Genomic DNA, 23,654 nt, shown 5'->3' on the forward strand with positions numbered 1-23,654 from the left:
TAACAACATTATATTTTTATATGAAGATATAATGCAGATTTAAACAAATTCAATTGAAACTAATCGTACTTGGCACCAGAAAGCAGAAGGCAATGGTCCACTGCACGGCATTAAGAGTGGTACCTGGGGTCAAGACTCGAGAATGACACGCCGACGTCAAGTGTAGAACCTAAATGCGTTACTTTTTGGATCACTCCAAAATACATTGATATCTCGAATGGACCTAAATAATTTTATCATTTTATATTTATAAATTTAAATAATATTCAAAAATAAAGAGTTAGGAAATTATATATATATATATATATATATATATATACATATGAATATCAGTAAGGTTAAATAAAAACTAAAGAAAAGTAACTAGAATCACGTGCTAGATAAATAAACAAAAAAGAGTGATTACTCCAACCCCCGTAGCAAATAATTTTGACTGTCTGAATACATTCTTTTAATTCCAGTAATGACTAAATGCATAATTCATTCACTGCTAACCAATCATCTACATTTAATCACCTATTCAGGTATAACCTCTGTCAGACTTAATCTGCGCAGTTCATATCAAAGACTTCCTAAATTTAGTTGCTACTCAATCTAATATTACAATATTTCTTTCCTGAGATTATACATATCCAATAATGCAAAGGATAATAATGGAAAAACTCAAATACTCAAGTTCTAAACTCAATGAATCAAGGAAAAAAAAAAAAGAAACAGCAGCATACCCATTGCCTATTTTCTTTTTTGTTTTTTTTTTGTGTCCAAACTCTTGTTTACAATTTTCTTTCCCCTTTCCATCTCTTGTATGACATCGAAGGAAAAATCTGTATATCAACTAACAACCCTGAATGAAACTAAGAAACATAAATATTTGGGAGGCTAGAATGAACATATGAATTCTAGATATATGACCATCTCAGTTTATTCTAGTGCAGCATCTAAATCAACAGATCTCTGTCCTTCACTGTCCCACAAGCTACCAAAATTGGGAAATCATTTTGATATAAGTGCATTTGCATCGACAACACTCAGTCAGAGAACTCGTCTTCGGCTCCACTAAATTGATCCATGTCTTCGTCTCGTGCAACCTTCCGTGCTGTTCCCAGGCCATCTTCAGCATCTAACCTTCCAATTCTCGAACTTGAAGGACCAACTTTTGCATTTGAGTAGACCTGAAAGCATTTCTAAAGTCAGACGCATACAAAGACTTAGTTCGTTACTCTTGTATCCACACATCTATAAGTTATAAATGGCTTTATGGTAATACCGCGGAATCTTTAAGCTCTCTTACAGCAACAGTTGACCTCCGTCTTACAGTCACTCTTGAAGGTGCAGGAAAATGTTCTATATCATCACCAGACCTCCCCTCTCTGGCCCTCTTTTTTCTTAGATTAAGCTTTGTGGGAAGAGGCTGCAAACAGGAGAATGATGTATAAAGCCAAAAAGTAATCAGCAGAAAATTTCAATAACAAATATATGTAGAAATAGATGTAAAATCTGCTCAAATGTGTTACCACATAGCGGGCTTCTCCATCATCAAATGATACAAGGTATGTCGTGGGATCATCTGCATCATCACCCCTTACCTGTTGAGTTGCCAAAAGAAATTGTCAGCAATCAATTAAGTGTCACCCCATCCACCATCAACAAAGATCTAAAAACATACATCCCAATGGTATTCACGAAGCCAAGAATACGAAATGTCCTCATTTTCATCATAGATGTCCTTCGATAGCTGTCACCATAATATCAATGCAGACAAATTAAAATACACCCATAAGAAAAAGGAAAAAAAATGGCAATGTGGCCACCTTTAAAGCTCTCTTGCTGAAACATAATATTCGGAAATTAGGAAAGTGATTATCTACCTCATCTACAGAAGGAACCATGTAAGCCAAAAACTTCTCTGGATTATATGGATCAGATCCTGTTGCCACATAACTTTTCATAATGGCCTGCAACAAGACATTAACAATCTGCTGAACAAATGGTTTTTTTTTTTTTCAAATTTCATAATGGCCTGGAACAAGAAATTAACAATCTGCTGAAGAAATGTTTTTTTTTTAAATTCACTGGCTCAAAGACACTGTTTTCCTAACCTCATTAGAAGCGAAGGTAACCCAAGCTACCATGCTTGAGCTGCTCCACAAATGAATCATTCTTTTCTTGTCAAAAAACCAAAACAGGAAACAGAATTTTCTGGACTACAGACAAATTAAAATAGAATTTTCTGACTGATAATTCAATTGATTTCTCAGATAATCCATTGGGAGAAATCTTTGTAGCAAAAACCACTGACCAGAATACATTATGACAAAACCTTCAGTGAAAATCATTTTGTGGGTACTTTTCCTGTTAAAGTTCATAACCTTATGCCTATCCTATAAAAGGGTATAGGCTATGCCTAGACAAACTAGTAAAGATTCTTTTGCATAAATTATAAACAAACAAGCCATCAGCATTAATTCTATGACTAAATGTGCCTACAGCACTGAGATTTTGCTTCACTATATATTTCTCTTACATGTGTTTCATGGGCATCACGAACAGATTGGTCCAACTTGCCATAGATTTCTGAATCAGCTGTAGGAGCACTATCAAATGAGGCTACAACAAATTGCTCATCATACCTGCAAAACCACATTAAACAGCCATCAGGAGTTAATATAGCTACAAGGTTGTTGCAATCATCAGCAACTGAACTTTAACAGAGAAGAATACAGACTGATGTAGGATAAGTTGGGTTTGAAACTAACTTATCAAAGATATGTATAACAAGAGGAAATTTAAGACAGACATTCCACAACAGGAATAGAACAGAAGAAAGAATGGATTGAGGTGACGCAATACCAGGGAAAGGAAAACAAAAAGCACAGGCAGGCAAGAAAAAACTAAGTAAACAAAAAGGGGGAATCGAGCATACTAGGGTAACATCACTGAAAGTTATCAATCCAACATAGCCTACTCTCTTTCATTCTACTCACAACTAAACAAAGGAAACAAAAAAATACGGAAAATATTCAAAGTTTCCAAAATTTGAAACAAAACCGAATCAGCTAAGTCATATAATCAAGTCTCTTCAATAAAATTTGTAGATTAACCAAGAATTTCTTATGCTTAATCTGAGGTGGTTCTTTATCATTCTCCTCTGCTTGAAAAGAAGTTGAAACCCGCAAGCTAAAAATAGCTATGGTTCAAGTTATGCAGCAAGGATTCGTCAATCCAAACAGAAGCACACCAGGGAAAAAATTTTCTATTCAAAAAAAATTTAGTGAAAAGGCCATGGAAAGTGTTAATAAAATTTGCATACAAATATGGTTACAATCTCACTTTTAGGCAGCAGCATTTAATTGGGCTCGTCAGTGCCTGGAATAATATTAGAAAGCAAAGCAACAGGCTCAAAGATGCCTTAATAAGGTGATAATTCCCCTTGTAAGCACGACCAGGTACAACAAGAATATGCACACTGGGTTAATGAGGCAAGAAGCCAAAGATTTTGGCAATCTGTGAACAATCACAAAATTACCTTCTTTTATAGAAAAGAATAAGAAAAGCAAAGCTGAGAAGTACAACCTAGAGGAGCTTATCCTACAGAAAAGATAAAACATACAACCCCCCAACCCCACCCAACACAAGAAAAAACAAAAGGAAAAGGAAAGTCAAAACAAGAGCGCCAATAGCAACTCAATCCTTTTGTGGTGGACAACGAGGAAGTCCCCTGATGAAATGTACACTTAGTCAAAGAAAAGTTAAGGACACAATCCTACCCGAAATATCATTAATAAGTACACCTATTGACAATTCTTACAATACTTTCCAACCAAAGCACCCTAAGTGCAGCAAAAATAGCCTCTATCCAAAGAGTGGAATCTCCAAGTTTAGGGCAAAAGCAGCCTAACCTTCCAAATCACCTTTACAATGCAGAAACAAGTGACCATATGCCCTAAGCACATGTAGAAGGCATGAGAGGAGAGAACATTACAGGTATGCACACTTGAAGCCAACTACTGGAATCAGTTTCATCAAGGACCACAAACTCAAAAGACTCTCACCTCATTAGGAACTTTCACTTTCTAAAAAGAGGATTGAAGAATAACACTGTTATTATAACCTCATTGAGCCTTCCAAACTCATCCAAATTTCTAAAAAGGTTGAAATTCCAAGAAATATGATTATCATAAGAGGAGAAAAGGGCCTATGGGAGAATCATGTTCAGTGGATAATCTGCTAAGGCAGGGAAAGAGATGCAAGTGGTGCATCACCCAATCACATATCCTCCCAAAACAAGATGAATTGATTCCCATTATAACCCAGACAAGAAGCCAAAAGAAGTCATATATGCGAGTGATTGTTTTCCTTGGGCTTTCGTGGGAGATGGAAGAACACATTTGGTCTCCCAACCATTCTGATGTAACTCGAACTTGATTTTCACCAACTTTAAAAGGAGCATCACTTGAAGGATAAAAGGAGCTATGTACAGGATAAAACGCAGATAAATTTGCTTGATAAATCCAAGCTAGCTGAATTATGCAGAATCTACAACGGTTTCACTAAAATTTACCATGAAGATAAAAGTACTAAGAATTAACCAAGAAGAAAATTACTTTTTGAAGAATAAACTAGAATTTATTAAAATTGAGTTTCTACTTAACAACCCATGAGGCTTACATATTTATAGTTTTTTTAATCTAATCCCAAAAGAACGGTGATAGCAAAAGATAAAATCTAATGCTAGACTTACTACATAATTCTTAACAAAATAAGGAAAAAAATTGTTAAGTAATCTAGAATATAAATGGCAGCTCAGTAGGAATATAATTAAAATAATATTAAACAACTAACTTCTTTAGGAATATAACTCTAAGTTAAATATTAGCAGACTAAATAGTAATAGTATTTATATATTCTTCTCTGCATCGAAGTAATAGACTCATGGGAGTAGGAAAGAATTAATATACTTGTACGTTGAGGTGGGCAAAGGAATAGGATCATAAAGAGTAGCAGCCTCAACCTCAAGGGATTCTTTAGTTTTATTTGTAGTAGAAACTCGCGAGCAATTAAACAACTGGCAGACTGCTTTCATTATCTACGTCATCGTCATTAGCAGATCATCATCTAAGTCATCCTCATTAACAGAGTATCCAATAGGATCAACAATTAGGGTGAATCATTAGACTTGTGTTCTCCAACCAAGGCACAGTGAGACATCAAGAAGTAATGTCAACTCTGTCAAGGAAACAACATCATTTAGTGCAGGAACCACTTGACTCACTATGAAGACCATTTGGGCAAGGTGTGAAAGAATGTGATGTTTGACAGACAACAGGTTTTGAAATGTGATGAGGAAGAAACTTAGGAATGAATAAACTCCCAAAAGGAAAAAGCTTGATGAACAAAAGGGCATTAGAAATAAGTTTCTATTTCAAGAGTATTTTGACAAACTTTATTTCAAAAAAAAAGCCTTCTGATAAACTTTTCCGAAAGAATTAAGAGTAATATATGACTTCCCCTTGATTTCTTTAACCCATTGATCAACCTACTAATAGTAGTTCTTCAGGTTGATACCTATGCAGCAGTTCCTCAAATTGAGCCAAGTAATCAGTCACGCTATTAGTAAATTGTCTCCACCACAACAAATTCTCAAACAATTACTCTTATAGTAGGTGGCAAGTTATTTTTCTTTCAATATTTGTCTCTTAATCCCCCTTTCCCCCGGGGAACAAAATTGGTTAGCAGACAGACCCACTAAATGTTCTAAGGTTTTAGTAGATATATCGCTAATACTTCTTAATAGAACCTACCAATTTCATTTCGGTTTCACTGATATGTTATACCAATAAAAATAATCTCCTAGAGCATCTATTCAATCTAAGAAAATAGCAAGGTCAAGTTTATAAGCATAGGACATTAACGTTAACCCTCTTAGTAATGTCTGGTTCATTCTCATAAGTCCGAATAGCAGGATGAGATAAATGCTTGATACTCCTATCAAGAACACTACCATAATAGACTACTGAGATTATGAAGGAGGAGTTAGGATTGATTTGCCTCATGATCTTATTGGAGCTAGTACAACCAATCTCTCGACACCATACTTTGGACCATAGAAACTACAGGTCAATATACTTGTAGGTCATTTTTTTCCTAATCACCTGACCAATCTTCTGACATCAAACAATCATATTGTTTCCAAAGACTTTAAGAAAGCTCCAGTCAAAAAGGCAACCCTGAAACTTGCCAAGATCTTTTAACTAAGGGACTTCTCTCTGAAACTCTCTCTCTAAAACTCTCTCTCCCACTTGACTTCTCCTCCTTCCCCTTTACCTAAGGGTAACCTTCCCTAAATCTACAACAAAAGAGCCAGAAAAACACTTGGTCGGCCTGTGGGGCCGACCTTCTTCTTTTCATGGGCATGTCAAACTCGGGTATCAGAAAATTCGTTGTTATCGAGTGAAAATCGTTTGACATGGTTTGTAAGGGAAAAAATCTTGATGGATTACAAATCAACGAGAACGGAAGAGGAAATCGAATCTCCGTCGCCCTTAATAAAAAAGAAGTGAAATGGCTTGTGGAGGCACTCAGCAACTTTTACTGGCTTAAAAGAGGAGCCACTTGCGGGAAAAAATTTATAGGTGATACTAGAAAGCTGTTCATTGCTCTTTGTTGGAACATATGAGGTAGAATACTCGTATTATCTGAAGAAAATGGAAGATTGGTCAAACATAACTTTATTCCTGAAGGCTACAAGGCGATGGTTGGTGGCGTATGATGAAATTGATATTCGAATTTGTTGAGATCCCAATGACTAATCTCTTCAAAAATAAAAAACCCAAAGCTGTGTACTCTTAACACTTTAGAGCAGACCATAAACGGCCCCTTTCCCTTGTGCTCAATGTTGGTACATTGTCCTCAATGCAGACATGGATTCAATATCCCAGTTCAAGTCGATAGAGGCAAACCTTTCGTCGAGATTCTATCGTCAAACAATGGCAACTCAGTGCGGGGAATGAAGAAGCAGCCTGACCCAATTCCCGGTTTTTCAAATTTTGAAATTCAAATGCCCCTACTCTGTCAGTCTCAACCCGGCAAACCAAAATTCATCTCGAGCCCAAAATCAACGGAAAAGCTCATAAAAACCACATAAACATAAGAGGAAAAAGGAAAATGGGTGGAGCACGTGGGATCTGAGTAAAAAGGCCTGAAAATTTACAAGTGCCAAGCAAAAGTCCCAAAAAGTCACACTTCAATGGAAGCCCAAATCAAAACACAGCCCACTTAAAAAGCCAAGAAAGCTTGATTTGGGCATCTCTTCAAATAAAAATCCCACTGACCTCTCAAACCCTCGAAAACATTTCGAGGAAGATATGGACATAATTTGCAGTGGAAATGGGTCAATCAACGATTCTCACTTATCCACCCCTTCATTCGAAGTTTGTATCCTTGAAGAAAATTTCTTGCCTCCAATTGCGAAACATGTATTGGAAATAATCCTTGCTCCCATTTTCAGAAGAAACACCAAACAACATTAAATCTATCCCTACATCACTCAACGTAGATGAAGCGCAGCTCTATTCTTCATGGGTGTTACAGAATATTGGCAACATCAGTAAACTCCTTGTTATCTCCTTCGAAGGGCTGGAATCTCAATCGATGACCCTGTTTACGCCACTAAAAAGAAGATATGGTGGAATCCCATCCCTTCTCAGAGCACCAAGACTAAGAAAAAACAGCCTGAAAGTGGGATAAGGGAGCTCAAGAGACTCAAATGCTCTGTTAACTATGAAGGTAGAAGAAAGAAGAGTGAGGAGACTGGGGGGTATCAAACATTCAACAATGGTAGGTAAAATGCTTTCTTGAAATGTGACGGGTCTTAACAATGTCAAAAAGAAAAACATTATCAGAGGCTTCTTAGACAGATGGAAGCCTACAACTGTTTGCTTACAAGAAACCAAATTGGACAACATTAATGCTAGAACTATTAATGGCATTTGGCGACAGGATGATGTTGGCTAGGCATTCCTTCCTGCTAATGGTTCTGCTGGTGGCATTCTAGTGATGTGGAACAAAAGCCTTGTTGATTGTAGTGAAACACTGGTTGGGGGCACTACCGTTGCATGTAAGTTTGTTACCTTAAGTAATGGGGTGGAATGGTTCTTTTCAGGGGTATACTGTAGAGATTCGGAATCTAATAAAGAGACTATGTGGAAAGAATTAATCGAATGTCATGTCAAGTGGGGTAATAAGGGAATCATTGGTGGTGATTTTAACATGGTCCTCAGAGGGGAGAAAAATCCAGCGGCCATTTCTCTGTTTCCTGTGCCAATGAATTTCAAGCTTATGTGAACAAATTCAATCTAGTTGATTTACCATTGAATGGAAGAAATTGGACTTGGAGTAATCAGAGAGACAATCGCTCTTTTTCCAGAATTGATCGATTCCTCGTCTCCAATGATCTCGTCCTTGAACTTCTAGGTTTAAATCAAAAGGTACTCTAGACCCACTTATGATCATTTCCCCATTTTATTATATTCTAATGGAATTCATTGGGGCCCCTGCCCATTTAGAATCGATAACAAGTGGTTTAAAAATAGTAAGTTTAGAGAAATGATTGCTAATGTTTGGAACTCTACCAACTGTAGAGGCACCCCAAGTTTTATTATCGCCTCAAAACTCTCCATACTAAAAAATGAAATTAAATCTTGGACCAAAGAGGTTGGTAAGGCCGAGGAAAAAAGAATAAATGATTTATTGACTGAACTTGATTGTTTGGAGAACTTGGAAAGTATTATAGGCCTCTCTAATGCTAATAGAGAGAAAAGAAATGAATGAAGCCATCTCTTGGAAGCAAAGGGCTAGAGAAAAATGGATCAAATAAATTGATAGAAATACCATATTTTCATTGGCTTGCCAATCCCAGAAGGAGGGTAAACTATGGTTCTGAACTACTTGTGGATGAAAATAAAATAGAGGGTAATGAGGCGATGAGAGAAGCAGCTAGAGCACATTTCTTGAATCTCTGCATGGAAGATTTCCCTGCTAGACCTCTTCTTAACAACCTGTACTTTGACAAACTCTGCCAATTCTATTCTGGAAGCTGAATTTATTGAATCGGAAATTCTAGAATGCCTCAGAGACTATGATGGCAATAAATCCCCTAACCCGGATGGCTTTAATATTAAATTTTTTCAAGAGTTCTGGGAAATAGTGAAAGGTGATATAATGGATTTCTTCAGATATTTTTACAACAGCGCTTTCTTTGTAAGATCAATTAATTCAACATTCCTTGTACTAATCCCAAAAAAGAAAAATGTTGTTAATATTAAGAACTTTAGACCAATCAATTTAATCAGCAGTCTTTACAAGCTTCTCCCCAATGTGCTTGCTCACAGACTTTCCAAAGTTCTTAACTGGATTATCAGTCAAAATAAATAGGCTTTTGTTCATGGCAGACAAATCACTGATGTTATTCTTATTGCCAATGAAGTTGTTGATGATGTTATAAGAAAAAAGGCAATGGTCTGATTTATAAACTGGATATGGAGAAGCCTTTTAACCATGTATCTTGGAATTTCATTGACCACATGCTTGACAACTTGGGCTTTGGACAGAAATGGAGAAGTTGGATAAAAATGTGTATCACTTCACCAACTTTTGTGTTTTATTAAATGGTAGACCTTCAAAATTCTTTAAGGCTACCAGGGGTTTAAAGCAAGTTGATCCATGATCTCCGCTTCTATTTATTATGGTACTGGAAGCGCTCAACAAGCTCATTGACGAGGCAAGTAATCTGGGATTGTTCAAGGGCATCACAATAGGTAATCATGATAAAAAGACAGAAATTACGCATCTTTTTCTCGCTAACGATACTCTCTTCTTCTATAAACCAGATATTGATAACTTACTTTATTTGAGGTGCATCTTATTATGTTTTCAAGCAATATCGGGTTTAAAGATAAACCTTGATAAATCTGAGCTTATTGATTTGGGTATGCACAATTCGAGTCACATACTAGTTGACACTTCTCCTCATTTTGCTGCTATCTGGGACTGCAAATCCTCTCAACTCCCAATTAAATATTTGGGAGTCCCTTTGGGCAGTAATCATAAAGATGCAAGAAGCTAGGAACCTGTTGTTGAGTTATTCCAAAATAGATTGGCTAGTTAGAAAAGTAAATATCTGTGTAAGGGTGGGAGACTAACACTTATCAAAAGTACCCTCTCCAATGTCGTTTTCTCTGGGGTGATTATGATAATAGTCGTAAATTTCATTTGGTTAATTGGAACGAGATTAAGAAACCGATTGCTGCTGGAGGATTGGGACTGAGATCCGTCATAACTCTTAATAAAGCTCTTCAAGGTAAATGGATCTGGAGGTATCTCTGCGAACATAACAAACTCTCAAAGGATGTTGTTGACTGTAAATGGCTTGGTAATAACCGACTGGATCTTACTGACTTGGACAAATCTGCATATGGGAAAAGTTTGTGGAAAAGTATAATGCACAGTTCAGAATCTGTACTTGATAGTTCTAATTGGAAAGTGGGCAAAGGAAACAACATCCACTTTTGGAAAGATAAATGGTTTGGTAAGGAATGTTACCAGAAACGTTTCCCTCTCATTTATGTCATTGCCAAAGACATAAATTCACTCATTAGGGATGTGTATGAGGATAATTATTGGAATGTGGTGGTAACCAGAAATTTACAGGACTGGAAAGTGCAGGGATATGAAAGTCTTCTCCAGCTATTATCTACCATTAAACTTAATTTTAGTGAAGATTGTCTCTACTGGAAAGAGAACATAAATGGTGCATTTTCTGTCAAGTCATTCTATAAACTTCTTGTGGATGACCAATCTAGTTCTCCTGGCAATTTTCCCAACAAAATTATCCAGAAATCTGTTGCACCACTCAGAATTTCTTTTTTCCCTTGGGAAGCTGCAAAGGGTAGAAATCTTACATTTGACAATCTCACGAGGAGACGACTGAATTTGGCTAACAGATGTCCTTTGTGCATGCTGAATAGTGTAATGAATGCCAAAAAAGTTATAAATCATATTCCAAAACTTAATTGCGACCGGACACCAAAGAAGAAGATGTCCTTTGTGCATGCTGAATAATGAAACTACTAATCATCTTCTTCTTTGGTGTCCGGTCGCAATTAAGTTTTGGAATATGATTTATAACTTTTTTGGCATTCATTGGGCTATAGCCGAGACTGTTTCTCAAGAGTTTCTAGCTTGGGAAGGAATTACTACGAAACACAAATGTCACAAATTTATCCCTCTATCTATTATCTGGGTGATTTGGAATGAATGTCACAAATTTACTGATTTTGATACTGCCAAGGATCAATGGCTACTTTTTTTGGTTCCACTATTCTCGGTCACAACCTAGATAGTTTAGAGGATTTGGGATCTATTGTTGATATTATCACAAATCTGTAAATTCTTCTCTTTATCTTTGTACATGGGTTCGCCCCCTTGGCGCTTTACCTTTAATATATTTTCTCCTACTTTTATCTCAGAAAAAATAAAATCAAAAAAAAAAGCTCCAGTCTGTCAAAAGTAACAGTGTTTAGAGGAACAACCATTCATTAAATGCTTAACAACTAATGAGATGTGACACGTCCGCCGGCCTAATCGAGCTTTGTCTCTAGACATCTCCATTATGTGTTACAATAGAGAGGAGACTCATTCCCATGCGGCATTGAAGTTGTGGATGAGATAATTAACCGATTTGGTTTAAGTACAATCAAGAATTTTATGCGATTGTGTTTTCAGGTTGTAGGGATAAAGAAGGCGGCAAAGCTACTGAGGGAAAGGAAACTTTTTTGTTGGCTTGTAGAGTATATGGCTCACGGGAAACTATAGGATATTTCAAGATTGCTGCTCGTCATTTTTTACACTGTGGGAGAAAGGGTACCTTATGGGCCAAAGCTCATGGGAATTATTCTGACTTAGTTATGAGCTTCATCAAAATTGGGATCCGATCATTTTGTTATCATAGGCGGTTTTCGCTATTTGCTTTTTCTTGCTGTTGCTTTTTCCTTTTGCATTTACTAAAGAGGATGTCTGTTTCTCTGTATATGTCTTATTTCCTCTTGATTCCTAACGATATTTCTTTTTCTATGAATAAAAAGAGTAATGAGTGAAGTTGAGTAAAGTAAAATTTTAATGTTGGGAGTTAATAATAATTCTTTTTTGAAATAAAATTGGGAGTTAATAATAAAAAGAGCAATGCAAGATTGAACTCTACTCTTGTTTGATTTGATGGAGTAGAGTCAAATACTTACTAATGTGACAGAAGTTAAAATATAGTTATGCTATATATAGAATTGGGTATTTACAAAATTTAATCAAAAACATATTAATAAGACTCTCTCAACCCCTTATTCGAAGGGTTATATAAGTGGACTTTAGCCGGGTTACAAGGAGTTGCAAAACCCTTTGTTTCCTCTGACTTACTCGCATTTACTCTCTTTAAGAACTCGCAAATATCATTTATCAGGCACTATACTCTACCTTATCTCATTTACCATCAAAATAATACTCTCAAACAAGCTGTTAAAAAAATTGGTTAAACTAAGAGATTTTAGTTATCACACCTAAGAATCAGGATTGAAAATAACAGAAAAGTAACAAGGAATCACACAAAAGATCCCTTAACCATTACATGTAAGGTTTTGGTTGCATCATGTAAACATGCGATTGCATCACAAGGTCATGATTGCATCACAGAGTCATACAGAAAATGCATCTTCAGAAAATTCTGTAAATATATTTATTGACTAATTGATGTCTGATGAGAGAGGTTAAAAAAGTATTCACAGGGCCTTTAACTTAATTCTAATCTAACTGCAACTGGAATTTTAACCGAAAACTTAAAAAATTGAAAGCTTAAATAAAATCATACATACTTAAACTTAATATACACTCCTAAATATTTCACAGAATAGAAGTATTCCGATGGTAAGATACATCAGTAACCAACAGGTAGCCCTTATTCCTCCGTTTTGACCCAAGAAAAAGTCTACATTTAGAAAGAAAGTTTCAATTTTTAAGATAAAAGAAAAAATACAAAGGGAGAGAAAGAAATAAATACAAAAGTCTCAAGAAATTGTCATCCAAAGGATCATTTTCAGAAAGATGCACACTCCCCCAAGAACTAGATTAGTGTTCCAAGAAAATAAGACAGTTGGCTTAATAACAAGCTTAGTTGACTCCATTAAGTCCAAGAACAAGAGTAGCAAGAAATCCCAGTGAAGGCTCTAGATCTTTTAGGGTAGACAGAATGGAGGGGGTCGGGGGGGTTGGGAGGGTGGTGGGTGGGTGTTGGCTCTTTTGGGTCTAAGGACAAGAGTAGGAAGAAGATCCTAGGTAGACACATTTAGGGTGATCAAACTGCTTAATGAAGGTTCAACGTTTCTTCGAGATGTCCCTGAAATCTTGAAGGATTTAAGCCAATCACCATATAATGTAAATAAGTAACTAGTGCTTAGTGTTTGGTTATGGAAAGAAGTAGAAAAGGCAGCAATGTGTTGTGTATGAGAGAAGGAAGTTAAATGGACCAACACAGATTAAGTGATGCTTGACTGAGAAGACACAACCAAGAACCAAATACAAAAATTTCATACTTATTGGACTAACCCAAAAATTCAGAATCTACTGAAAATTGGCTCAACTTGACTCACGACTTAGGTTGAATGAACCAACTCAATTGGCTTGGTTTAAAAGACTTGGCTCAACTAACAAGTTAAGCTTAAATAACTAGATCGCATGGCACTCACAGGCATTTGGCGTTTGGAGCAACCCAAGATTTTCCAGTGACAAGAATGTAACTATTTTCAATAATCGAGCAATACTGTCCAAGAGGATACAAGTTCAGCAATCCCTCTGAACACTTACGACTAAAAACAATGCTTTTCAAGGAGCCACGATGGTGAAAGATTAGCTTGCATCTGCTAAGGAGTGGCTGTGATATTCCAATTGTGGATGTCTCGACAGCATCCATTGCCTGCCTGAATGGTAGTGGTGGCTTGCTGAGAAAGATGCTAACCAAGGAGTGGCTAATTTTGCAATTCAACTTTGTGATTTTTCAAGGAAACAAAGCCAAAATCTCTTGATTCTTGCAGGAAAGTTAGGAGAGAAATTACATTTTGTATCAACTGACTTAGAACAAGTAGGTCTGGAACCAATGTAAACATGATAACATAGAATCCGTGAAAATTAAGTGAGAAATCAAAGAATAGGAAGAGACACAAAGGAAAAACAGGATCAAGACAAAGGAATACGAGGGAGAAAGAAGAAAGAACTGGTATAAAATATACAAGAGTGAGAAATATAACAAAAGGAAGGCTACAAACTAATGTGACAGTTATCAATTCTGACATGCCTAATTTCTTGATTAATAACCGTAGATAGGTCAAATCACAACCAAGGAAGAGAAAATAATAAGGAAAATATAAAGATATTCCTAATTTCAAAACAAAATCAAACTCATAAAAGATCAAGAAGCATTTGCTTATAGAAACATATTTGATGCAGAAAATTAAAATAAACAGAAGCACCAAATAATTCCATACCGTTCAAAATCAGGTAACAAAGGCAGAACTTCAACAGGCTCTAAGTTTTTATTCGTTGCATGAACAGGGGGTAACTTGCAGGCCTCAAATGAAGCCTCAATTTCCTTGATTTGCCTCTCTCTGAGAAAATTATTAATTTTATTAGTTTGTTCTCTCTTCTGTTTTAGAAAAGAAGACAGTGTTATCATGAGTACATCTTGCCAGAACTCTACTTCAGATAGACCACTTGAAATACAGCAAACCTGTTATTAAGATTGTCCAAAATGTTGCGACCCCCTTTCATTTCTCGCAATTCCTTTGCTTGCTTTTCAGTTAAAGACTGCAAGTGATAATGCGTTTAATAATGATAAATCTCTATCAACATTTGTTAACAAAGAACCAAACCTAAAATTATGTAGTTATATGCTTACCTGTTTGGCCGACTCCATGCTAAGTGGAGATATATATTGTGTTTTAACCAGCCAAGAAACACCTTTATCAGTTGGCCTTTCTTTCCTTCTTATGCCATCTTTCTTCACAGGGGTAACAACTTCATCATCACGCAATAATTCCTCATCTTCAGGGGCCATAGGTGGTCTAACACTGGGAGGACTGATCAAACCAGCAGAAAATAAAAGTAAGAATTGTCTCACCACAAGTTGTTTACTTCCTAAGAAAAAAGAAAGTCAGAAAAATGATACTTGTATACACTGAGATCAAGCAGGTCAAGAGGTATCCCAAGATCAGGCTCCACATATAGTTCAGGCTTCCACATTTTCTCCAGAGATGTTATAGTGTATTTTGTATATCTGTCAGAAAGGATAACAACAATTACCATAAGATTATGAAAACTGAATCAGATCCTGAAACATAGACAAACCAAGAGAGAAGTTGTGCTTCTGAAGTTTTGTAACACTAGCCCAGATTAGTTTACATTAAATTTAAAAATATCAAATTTCTATCAGAATCTGCAAAAGCAGCTTCAGTTAAGATCAAACAATTTCAAAACATTGAACAACAATCTAATTAGTTGCATTTTTTTGTTTCTTAATTCTTTGATGATTCAAGCAAAGCTCTATCCTTTGGACCCAAACCAATGACTAGCATGAACAACAGTCTAATTTGTTGCATTTTTTTTGTTTCTTAATTCTTTGGTATTCAAGCAAAGCTCTATCCTTTGGACCCAAACCAATGACTAGTATGGCAGTACATTAATTTCTGAAGATCTAATAACTATTGAAAGAACTTTGTTGACCATTTTTCACCAGATCTATTTGCTCATTATCCACTTTAAAGTGAAATGTATAGAGACAACGTCAAAAAGAAACTGAGATGTGTTAATAATAATGACAGAAGCAAAAACACTGTAGAGTCCATCTCAAACTATTTTTTCCATTGGTAACGGTAAGAAATCTAAAAGCTAACCCAGAAGATCAAAAGCTAGTTCTGCCTATATCTTATTCCACAATTCCTATGTTTTGCATCCTCATGTATGCGAGAATTACCAGCTTACGTATTTATTCCGATGACCCTTATATCCTTAAGGGATAGCATCCTAAATTATCTGTTTCTTCATAACATCCTTTTTTTTCTATAAAACAGAACATAGTATATTATCAAATATCAGTTTTTTCTTAGTCTTCCATTTGTTAGATAAATGCTATATGCCAAAAGAAGGTTTACATGGTAGCATGACACTAACATCGAAATTTTCAAATACTTCATAACAGAAATTAGTGTCCAAACTCGCATAATATGGTTCATTCTTCCAACTTCTAAGAAGGGCGCATTTTTTTCAAATGCCTTCCCAAAGAGAATTAGTTAAATGTCTATCTTGGCACAATGTTCAAATATTTACATTTTTTTTATAGTTTCACTTTAGCATCTGACAACTAGAAGAGTTTTTTACTGTTTCGTTCATCATAAAAGTCAGAGCTTCTCCTAAAAATTTATTGTTAGCAAGCATGGACCACTGATATAAGTGGAGAACAACTGTCGATATATCACCACACTAATACCTCTGTGCACACGAGAAAAACAATATGTTTATGCAGGTACTCGTCGAACCCGAATTAAACCCAAATTTTGACAAAATTTTGAGCAAGACAATGAAGCGATAATTCTTTTTTCTAAGCAACTGTTTAGAAGTACATACTGATCTTTGTCTCTCTTTAGCGCCATGAGCTTCGGTTGTGCACTTGGATCAGGTAGCTCATTCCGGAATCTTTAGAAAGCACAAGAATAGAGCGTTTGTAAGTAAGCCTTGAAAACAAGTTTCATAAACTGAAATAAAACAACACTACACCTAAGAGAAGATTATTTTCTCTTACCAAAAAACAGAAGACTATTGACATAAACCAGACCATGTTATAAAGAATACCAATATCATTGATTCACAATTTAACCTTGTGCATATTTAACAATTAAAAAAATGGCATGGACATGTCGTCACATTATCATCCAGAATATCTTTAGCAAATATAACATTCTCCGATATGAACAGAGGAGATAAGGTCTAGAAAATAAAAATCAAATCCTTAATCACAGGGATTAGCAACAACCACGATTATATGGTTGTCACAACTAAAAATAACAGAACTGTTACTCATTGAGATATTAATAATTTTTTTCCATGGCCAGTCTTAAAAATAATGATGAGTACTCCATTTATCTATGGGGTGTCCACATGACTAGAATAAATATCAAACAGAACACAACTCTGACTAAATAAGAAACAAATTCTAATAAGATATAATAACTATAAAAATCCTGCTAAAGCATATTAATTCTAGCCGCAACACTATACTAGTAGAAGCTATACTAGATTGTTCCACAATATTGTTATATATCATAATTTTGCCACTTCGTTGCCATATATCACATCCATTTACTGTTCACGGTCCAGAAATTTATAACTTTATAGAACCACCTTAAGCAAAAAATGCAAGGATCAAGAGTTCCTCTAGTTCAACAACCTGTTTTTATTAAATACATGGAGTTTTCAAGGTAATCAAAGTAAAATACATGGAGTTAAAAACCACCAACATTTTCCATACATTTCAATAATTTTTTAGTGGCGAAAAAAAAAGCTTTCCTTGATTATTTGGCTCCATTTGCACACTTAAATTACTCAGTATGTTCCTTCAAAGAAAAGATATTTGGAGATGAAGAAAAAAAAATTATTGAACAAATGGCAAAATTATATACTCACTTCAATTTGCACAAAAAAGTTGTTGGCTTCTTTAACTTATTCTCAATCCTCTCACCACTTAGAAAAGGCGTGCTCCTCCTATCCCCCATTCTTGACCCAACAATTGAACCATGCCCCTTGCCCGCAGACATTAGTTGAGCCTTCTGCAGAACACTATTTTGCAATTCCTTCATCTGCTGTCTGTGCTTCTCGTCCTGCCTTTGTTTCTCAAACTCCCGCTTCTTTCTCATCCTTCTCTCTTCTTCCGTCTCCATCCTCCCAGGAGGATCATTTGGCTTCTTACCAGGAGGAACTGAGGGTCTTTGCTGTTTCACTGGAACCACATGATTAGAGTGCCCGCGCCTTCCAGACTCGGATACATCTCTATGCATCCCTTTATCACGATCTTTTGATCCCTTATTTGCTCCAGCCTCCTTACTTTGAGGAGGAGCCAATGGAGGCGGAGGAGGGGAACCTGGAGGTGGCGGGGGGGGAATTGAAGAACTTGGGGGTGGAGAAGAAGGAGGTGGGGGTGGAGGAGGTGGCTGCATAGACTGATGATTATATTGTGGATACTGAGAAGACTGATAATACGCAGGAGGTTGCTGTGACTGTAAAATCATTGAATTTTGCGGCATTGAAGGTGGTGGCGGTGGTGGAGGGAAGGAGGAATCAGAAGGCGGAGGTGGGGGAGGAGGTGGATAAGAGTACTGCTGATGAGGAGGTGGCGGTCTAGAAGCAGGGTAGGACTGGTGGTAATTAGAATTAGGCTGCACTTGACTGAAATTCTGAGGAAAAGAAGTAGCTGCAGAGGTAGACCCTTCCCCACCAGGATTACTACCACTATAGTTCCAATTTTGATTATACTGGTTTCCTCTCTGCTGCTGCGGGGGTGGTAAAGGATTTTGATTTGATGGCGGAGGGAAGGAGGATTGTGGAGGGAATGGCCTGTAGGAGGCCATGGCTAAGCCTTCGACTTATTTGAATATCAGAATACAACACCAGGCAAGGGTAACTGTTTATCTTGAATTCTGCGTTTCCCAATTAAAAAACTATAACTAAAACACAATCTTTACTACCTTGTTCCTGAATTCAAATACAACAAAACCACCTCCAAGTCCTAAATTCAAGGTTAATTTGAACATCCTACCAGAATAAAAACCCTAAGACAGAGAACTCGATTCATCACTTCAAATTCTCCAGAAGGACAGAGCTGATCCATACCAAAGCAAATAAAAGAACTAAAATGCCAAAATTGAATTCTGATAACACTCCTAGCAGATATATTGCGCGCAAAACTTCCTTTCCTCTTCAAACGCAACGAAAAAGAAAAGAAAAAACTCAAAGAGGCAAACTAAGCAGAACGAAAATCGAAATGCCAAGTCCACCAATCCTCGCACTCAATACAACTCAAGAATCCTTTAGAAGAAAGAGAAACTCTACCAATCCCAATTTCTACTCAATCTAGAGAAACCCTAAGAGAGAAACAAACAGAAAAACCCTCCAATTTTACCGTCTCCTCTACCCTCCTTATAAAACCCCCCGAACCAAGAGATTTGATGTACGGAAACCTAACATGAACACAAAGAAAAGTGAAGTATATACACAATCCACAGCACAGATTTGAGAAGGAGATTGTTTGTATAGTTGCAGAAAAGGTAGTACGACCGGAGAGGGGTTTGTCGGAAAGCAAAGAGAAGAGAGAAAAGTATTTATATTTATCACCGAACCACGTTGTCTCGCTCTTTAGATTTGGGCCTGTCGTCAGAACTCGCTCAGGTACCATTCTACGTTGCATTTTAAAAAACAAAATATCAGTACAAATTAATATTTAATTTTAAAAATGTTTATACATTATTATTTAAGCACCACATATATCAATAATGATATAAATATTCTTAAGATTTTCAAATTTTCATTAAATGATATTTTGTTTAGAAATTTATTTCATTTTTAATTTATTTAATGTCAATTTAGATATAATTTCTCTAAATAAGATTTTGTTTATAAATTTATATCATTTTTATTTTTTTAATGAAATTAGATTGACATGATCACTTCAAAATTAATGATTATAATAAAAAGAGAACATTTTCACTTATCAATAATAATATAAAAAAAAAAATGAATAATCCATCCCCCCCCCCCCCCACCCAAAGAGTTTATAAAAATTATTTCCTATATTTTTAGTTGTAACAAACATCTTTTCAAACTTTTAGTATTTTATAATTTTAGTTAAATTAAAATAAGTAAACTACATGAGATATATGAAAGTGATTAATAAATAAAAAAAGTTTTTACCCATATGTATTCTTTTATTCAAATTATATTAAAGAAATGTTATTTACAATATTCACATATATTGACCACTAATAATTTAAATGAGCTACCTATTTGGCTAGATTATGCATCGCCTATCAATATTTGGCCTTCAACCACAATTCTTTTAAAGGCCCATTTTAGTTGTAGGGATGGAGAAAGAAACGATTATAATTTAAATGGACTAACTATTTGAGCAAATTATGAATCATGTCATTTAAATTCTTAAGAATCCAAAATATGAAATATAAAATAAATTATGAGATAAGTATTCAACCTTTAGTCATGATATTTTTTTTAAAACCTTTTTGGGTTGTACGGGGCGTCTTTAGGGTGATCTCATAGTTTTTAGATGGAAACGATGGTGTCGATCAATGAATTTTCCTTCCTTTTGCATATTTTGCTCAAGAGTTGAAGGAAGATAATACATCAAATTGTTTATAAGGACCAACTGATCTCTTCTCTAAAGATTCCAAATTAGGGAACCCTAGTAGAGTCATCGCCTCAACTACCATCCATGTGTAATTCATACTAGATTTGACCGATTGTGTAACGACCTGTTTTCTCTGTTGAGAAAAAAGCGTCATTTTGCATACATAACTTGATAAATTTACGCAGTATTAAGTGAAAACTTAAGACTCAATCATTCCCTATACGGACTTATATCATGAGACTTACAAAATTCTTTACATTACATCATTATAATATAATTAAACTAACTTTCAAAGATGAACTCTCACTATCACTAAAGGTTCTTCAAAGTCTTTCTTCAACCTTAAACTTACTCTTGATTTTATTTGCATTAGAGGGTGTGAATTGGGGTAAGTTTCACGGACTCAATAAGAAAAATGGGTAATGCCCACAACCAATATATGCACACATTCAATTACCAAATCTTTTAAATCAGTTTATTCATTAAACATTCAGAATTTCTTATTTCAGTATTATAACTCATGGCATAAACAGTTCTATAAATAACATAATTCAGTATTTAATATTACAATTTAACCAGTAAGCAGTTCAGTAGATATTAATTCAGGATTTTAGTTTTGTAAACTTTACTCATGACTCTTATTCCTTCATATCAGTTTATATCTTATTAAAAATAGTTTTACCGCGCGATGTCAATTCTGCCGACATCAACGAGAGTAGTAAGGATCCTATGTATCACGTGAATATGTTACAGTTCAGTTCACAATTCACAATTTATAGTACACAGTATACAGTTCACAGTTCTTATTGTTCCGTCATGTTTGTATCCACGGGTAGGATTTACCATAATCACACGCCAAAAGGTTATACACACACCCACCCATTGGTGATACCGGTTAAAAGAATTTTTTCGTCTTTTAAATATTATTATGTTATTCTTTCACTAATCAAGCTCATCACTAGATGACTTACTCATGCATGCACCTGCATATATATTATCTGAAGTATACATAAATATGTTCACACAATAATCATAATATATACATCTTACATACACGGTCATCGACTTAAATAAATATATATATATACGTACAACACATAAAACATAGATATACTTGTATATTTACACAAGACATATATGTATTCCATAGCATGCATGTACAAGTTATTCACTCATATCCACTAACAGTATACATAAATACATCATACAACATATAATTAAATATATATATGTGCATCATGCACATATATAACTCAATAACTAGACTGCATAAAATCTGCATATACACACTACTAACAATATACATATATAAACATAAATCATACACAATACCTTATAGATCTCCAATCGTATGTAATTGCACACACACATGATGAATTCGTAAAAGTCATGTTAGAAATCTTAAATAATTTGTAAAGTTTGTAAATAAATCATTTTAATGGAAAATAAAGTTTTATAAAAATATGAGGGCCTCTGAATGAGACTAACCAAATCCCTTACCTACAGTCAAATCAGAAAGTGTTGGAATCTATATTGGCTCGGGTTTATGCTCTCCTCTAAATCCGGTATTATTTTAGATAACTCTCTTGTTTACAAATAGAAAATATGTGGGTCAATTATGGACACTTTTAGAAATAATTAAAATACAAAAAAGAGATCGAGTTTTATCGTAGTGCGATCCTAGTCACTAAAATTACCACAAGCCACCATACACATGTCTTTGATTTGCTACGCGTCTTCTATCGAAGCGTCATTGTCGGACCATCGTCAGCCACTGCATACTGCCACGAACCACTGCGAATTTACCAGAATTCACCATGAAATGCTTTGTGCACTTAGATTCAGCACGTATATGGTGAAATTGCACCATAAGAAGCCAGGGATAGGTTGAATCATGCGACTTACCACCACAAATCTCCTTCTTCTTTAGATGCACGTTGTTGTATGATTCCCTTTCTGGTTTCTAATCGCACAAGTCATCAGCAACCTAGCCTCTTCAACTTATCGTGGGGAAAGCCACGTACTGTCACAGATTGCCTCGCGCATGTTGGTGGTAGCCGCAACTTCCTCTCACAAATCTCCTCTCTTCGCACAATTTTCTTTCTCTCTCTATGCATGTATCTCTCTCTCTCGTCACGCATGGGATCTCTCCTCTCCACGGTTCTCTCTTTACTTTTATACTCGGAGGGAGGAAAGCCCCATATGACCCTTTCTCCTTCTTCTTTGATGGAGAAAAGAGGCGTACACGACTCTTTTTTTTTTCAGACCAGGGCGAAGATGTCCTTGGACAAATTTTTTTTTTCTTCTTCCCCAAAATGACATCGTTTTGGCCCTCTTTTTTTTTTACACCTAACCCATCTTGGGCTGGAGTGTTACAATCTCCCCCCCTTAAAATAAATTTGGTCCACCAAATTTGTAGTAAACAAGGTTTATAACATTTTTACCTATTTTTAAGTTTTCTCTTCAACCTAATAGTGTTGTTATAATGTTATCACTAGTGAGCTCTCTTTAGTTCGTAATCAGTTCTTTTCTAGTTCCCATAATTAAGGTATACTTACTAAGAGTGCATCTCTCAATTCTAAATGTTATTTACGAATTTGGTAAGATATTAGGGTTTTTAGGAGTTTTTCCCTTCCATATCCGATGACTTGATGTCTACATAGATTATCCTTTAACCAAATTGTATAGTTCCTCTAATTCTATGGAAATTTAATTTAGGAGGGATAAGGATTTTCAGAAATAAAAGTTCTAATTAGTCACACTCTAATCATCTGATACAGAAGTTTTTTGTCCATCAAGCATATAATGGTTTAATGCCTAAGGGGTTTCTAAAGCATCATTATAACTCCTATATGACATCTCAATAAAGATTTGGAATAATTAGGGTATTCGTTCTTCTTAAAGAAGATTTGCAAGAAATTCTATATTTTATCAAAGTAGTGAATAACTATTTGGTCTCCCAAAATGCTTTCTTTTGAGTTTACTTATTTTAAGACTTCTTTTTCTTATTGGTCTCTAGTGAATTTAGGAAATGTGCTTCCATCTCATACAGAATCGATTGGAGGAGATTACCAATTGATCAAAATATCCCTAATAATGTTTATTGTTGAAGATAACAATATTGGAGCACTAAAAACCTAAGCATTTGCAA

General features: G+C 35.5%; 1 protein-coding gene across 1 annotated transcript; it reads right to left on the bottom strand.

The window, feature by feature from the left end:
* Positions 1 to 555: 555 nt before the first annotated feature.
* On the bottom strand, positions 556 to 19,523 carry ELF7 (hydroxyproline-rich glycoprotein family protein). Its single transcript, XM_088218167.1, has 12 exons — positions 17,773 to 19,523; positions 16,717 to 16,785; positions 15,263 to 15,370; positions 14,993 to 15,173; positions 14,825 to 14,901; positions 14,583 to 14,702; positions 2,525 to 2,630; positions 1,869 to 1,955; positions 1,667 to 1,735; positions 1,515 to 1,586; positions 1,268 to 1,411; positions 556 to 1,172 (listed from the first exon to the last, which is right to left on the bottom strand). Exons 1-12 carry the CDS (start codon positions 18,711 to 18,713, stop codon positions 1,029 to 1,031), a joined length of 2,118 nt encoding a protein of 705 aa, XP_088074293.1. The 5' UTR covers positions 18,714 to 19,523; the 3' UTR covers positions 556 to 1,028.
* Between the last annotated feature and the right edge of the window lie 4,131 nt (positions 19,524 to 23,654).

This window comes from Carica papaya, chromosome 4 (genome assembly GCF_054855325.1).
Source record: "Carica papaya isolate Zhongbai chromosome 4, ASM5485532v1, whole genome shotgun sequence".
Taxonomy (NCBI): domain Eukaryota; kingdom Viridiplantae; phylum Streptophyta; class Magnoliopsida; order Brassicales; family Caricaceae; genus Carica; species Carica papaya.

What these genes read in the sequence shown, in the direction of transcription:
- ELF7 (XM_088218167.1), bottom strand. Translation starts at nt 18,713, where the DNA reads ATGGCCTCCTACAGGCCATTCCCTCCACAATCCTCCTTCCCTCCGCCA. An exon ending in CTTGATCTCAGTGTATACAA is followed by an intron (nt 15,174 to 15,262) that starts GTATCATTTTTC and finishes TGGTTTGATCAG; the next exon opens with TCCTCCCAGTGTTAGACCAC. An exon ending in TTCGTGAATACCATTGGGAT is followed by an intron (nt 1,587 to 1,666) that starts GTATGTTTTTAG and finishes GCAACTCAACAG; the next exon opens with GTAAGGGGTGATGATGCAGA.